This window comes from Lontra canadensis, unplaced genomic scaffold, assembly GCF_010015895.1.
Source record: "Lontra canadensis isolate GAN:19392208 unplaced genomic scaffold, GSC_riverotter_1.0 scaffold1652, whole genome shotgun sequence".
NCBI lineage: Eukaryota > Metazoa > Chordata > Mammalia > Carnivora > Mustelidae > Lontra > Lontra canadensis.
In genome coordinates, this window is record NW_022632636.1 from 3197 (window position 1) to 6776 (window position 3580).

The 3580-nt window shown below is 44.6% G+C and overlaps 1 protein-coding gene across 1 annotated transcript in view; it reads left to right on the top strand.

The window, feature by feature from the left end:
- Positions 1–380: 380 nt before the first annotated feature.
- Positions 381–3580, top strand: part of LOC116863567 (serine/threonine-protein kinase greatwall-like) — a 4500-nt gene continuing 1300 nt past the window's right edge. The window contains exons 1-2 of the mRNA XM_032850993.1: positions 381–663; positions 3054–3195. Coding sequence (XP_032706884.1) covers positions 478–663; positions 3054–3195 — 328 coding nt within the window. The 5' untranslated portion in view covers positions 381–477. The remainder of the gene's footprint in view (positions 664–3053; positions 3196–3580) is intronic.

The following is a 3580-nucleotide window of genomic DNA, read 5'->3' on the forward strand; positions in this document are numbered from 1 at the left end:
TTTCCCGCCAGGGTGCGAGGTCGCGAAGGAGTAAAAACCAAACAAAACCAGACAAAGCAAAAGTGAGAGCAGGGCAGGGTCCCGTCAACCTCGATTGGAGGTCGGGAGAAACCTCAGTTCTGCGATCGAGATTCCAGTCCGAGTAGCCCCTTTCGCTTGTAGGCCAAAGACTGTCTGTGCCTCCCCCATTATTACAAATGAAGTGATTGGGCCGCGGTCCCCGCCCTCGAAGAGTCGGCCGTTGGTTGGAGAATTTCCCAAGGTCCCCGCCTGCGCCTACAAACCAGAGAAGACGGGGGCGGGGCTGCGCTGGGGGCGGGGCTGCGCTGGGCTCCGCCCGGCGAGCGCCACAACGCGGTGGCGTCCCAGACGGCCGAGTGCGTGGGCGGGGTCTTACTTTGAACTCAGTTGGCGGGAGTTGTGGCTCCGAAAGGGGCTTTGGCTGATGCTGCAGGCTTCTATCCGGACTGGCTTACGATGGAGCCCACTGCGGGAAGCGAGAAGGAGAGTGACGGAGACGCGCTTACAGGGGAGTGCGTGAATAGGATCCCAGTGCCACGACCTCCCTCCATTGAGGAATTCACCATAGTGAAGCCCATTAGCCATGGCGCCTTTGGGAAGGTGTATCTCGGGCAGAAAGGCGGCAAGTTGTACGCAGTGAAGGTAAGAAGTGGGGGAGAAAAGAAAGGGAAAGAGTCCGGACTTTCGACCCTCTTTCCTGCCTCCGGGTTGGGCAGGCCCCAGAACCGCAGGAGCCTATAGAGCGCTGTGACATGACTTCTCACTTGGGGCGACTTGAGCGCCGGCAGGCTGGGTGTCTCGCCTCTGCCCCCCCCCCTTCCTTTCACTCCGCCAATGGCTTAGGAGAAGCCAGGATTTCTGAATCATGTTTACCATCCTGATCTTTACCGGGATTAAGTTGGAAACATTAAATTTGAAACAATTATTTAAAGACTGAAACCTGTTAGGACATCTCACTCCTTTATCCTTGCAGCAGCATATATCATTAGGAAAGCACTCAAGAGCTTTCAGTGTATTTGAGCCTCTCCTGGCCTCCCTTGGTCCTCACCCACTCCATAGTTTCGGATTACTCTCAATTTCCGCACTGAGGGAACATGAGAAAGGAAAGAAACCAGCAGTCTGAGTGCTGATGCATTTTCACCTTCCTTGCTATGTGAATATCTATCAGGTATCTTGGAATTGTCCTTGCCTGATTTTGAACAGTCCTCTCTGCCTAAGGGCTTCAACACTGAATCTTCTGTATTTCCTCTCTCCGTTTAATAAAATCACCTTCATCGCTGTCCTTCAGGCTAGAAACTTGAGTCATTTTAACTTTCTTCTACTTCATTTGTATAACCAGTGTCTCAGCTAGTCCTGTCAACTCTATCTCGTATTCCTTCTTACCATCCCTTCCATTCCATTCCGAAGACCACCCAAATACAGGACTTCATTTTTTCTTTGTTTTTGTTTTCCTCCCTCCCACTTTCCCTCCCTCATTCCTTCTTAAAAGTACAAGTCAATTTTTGGTAAATTGCACTTTGGGTAACTATCACCGCTATCCGATTTTAGAATATATCCATCACTCTAAAAAGCTCTACTGCCTGTCTTCAGTACCTCCCCCTTAACACCCCTGGCCCCAGGATACCAGCAATCTACTTTATATTTCTACAGATTTGCCTTTTCTCTACATTGCATGTAAATGGAATCCTACAACATATAGTCTTTTGCATCTGGGTTTTTTGTCTTTGTTTTTGTTTTTACCAGTGTTTTTGAGATTCATCAGACCTTCATGTACATACCTAGTCTCTTGGAGTAAACCCCTAAGTAGAATCGGTACTTTTTTCATCCACTCCTTAGGCTGTGGCTTGCAAGCTAAAGTCCAAACTTCTTAGAAAAGCAATCATAGGGCGTCTAAGTGTCTCAGTCAGTTGAGCGCTCAGGTCTTGATCCCGGAGTCCTGGGAGTCCCGGGATGGAGCAGCGTATCGCTTCGCTCCTCTTCAAACCTTACCTGACCTTTCTGACCCACTCCATTGAAATTAATTCTTCCTTGCTTCATATGTTCCACCAATTTTTTGCTTTTCTTTCTACTCTGTTTCCTAATCAGTCATTATCAGTTGTCGAAATAAAAATACCAATTCATTTTTTCGGTGAATATTTCTTGAGTATCCCCTTTGTGTGTAGGGTCTAGGGTCCAGTGTTGCACAAAAACAAACATGCCTTCACAGAGCTTCCAATCTAGTGGAATGACAGGTAAAATCATGTTACAGACTGGCTTTGTCAATTTCCCTCAGTTTTTTTATGGAAAGTATATAAGGCTGGAATTTATAGTGTATTAATTATACACATTAATATTGATTTTATTACTCTTAATGAGTCCCTGGAAGAAATATGTCTTTTAATCTTTCTGACAAGTGATCTCAATGTTACTGACTGTTCAGTTTAGTGCTCCAATCCTAGTATAGATTATATTACAGTTTTGCTTCTGTACCAGTTACCTGGCAACTTGAAAAGAGTAGTTTGTTATTTTCTGTAAGACTGCATTTGAAATTGTTAACTTTCAGTAGTTTTAACTATTAAGGTTTTTTTCCTGGGCGAACAAACTTCCAATATTCTTCCTCTTTCTGATTCATTTCCCATCCATCAAACAATCAGAAGTTAAAGAAAATTTATTAGCTCCTAATTATCTGTGCCTAGGTTCCTGATTATCTGGGGGCTTATTAGGAACATTACTACCTTTGAATTTGTTATAAGACTAGTAGGAAGGAACTATTTTTCTACAAATATGTAGGGCACTAGGGGAGCATGTGTTTACTTCTTTGTCCTTCTCAAAAGGGATGCGATGCCACTTGATGCTAAAATAAGCAGTTCTCTGAAGAAATGTTAGTTCTGTTTACCATATTAGCTCTTTTTCTGACCGGTTCCTGAGGGCAATGACAAGGACATCTATGTTCTTTCTATCTCTGATTGTTTTCACAAAGGCAACTCTGAAACCTGAGAACACTCTTGTAATAAAAAAATAAAATGAATATATTGTTATGTTGTCTACCATAGGTTGTCAAAAAAGCAGATATGGTCAACAAAAATATGACTCATCAGGTACAAGCTGAGAGGGATGCCTTAGCCCTAAGCAAAAGTCCTTTCATTGTCCATTTGTACTATTCACTACAGTCAGCAAACAATGTCTACTTGGTAAGTAATTAATGTTACATTTTTTTCGTCATTTAGCAATCACCAAATGCATTGAATTAAGAATACAGTTGAGGTGGTAGGGGTGGCACTTGGCTGGCTCAGCCAGTAGAGCATCCAACCCTTGATCTCAGGGTTGTGAATTCAAGCCCCTCATTGGGTGTAGAGAGTACTTAAAAATAATTTTTTAAAGATTATTTATTTATTTATTTCACAGAGGGGGGGGATCACAAATAGGCGAAGAGACAGGCGGGGCGGGGGGCGGGGAGCAGGCTCCCCGCTGAGCAGAGAGCCTGATGCAGGGCTCAATCCCAGGACCCTGAGATCACGACCTGAGCTGAAAGCAGAGGCTCAACCCCCTGAGCCACCCAGGCACCCCCAAAATAAATTTT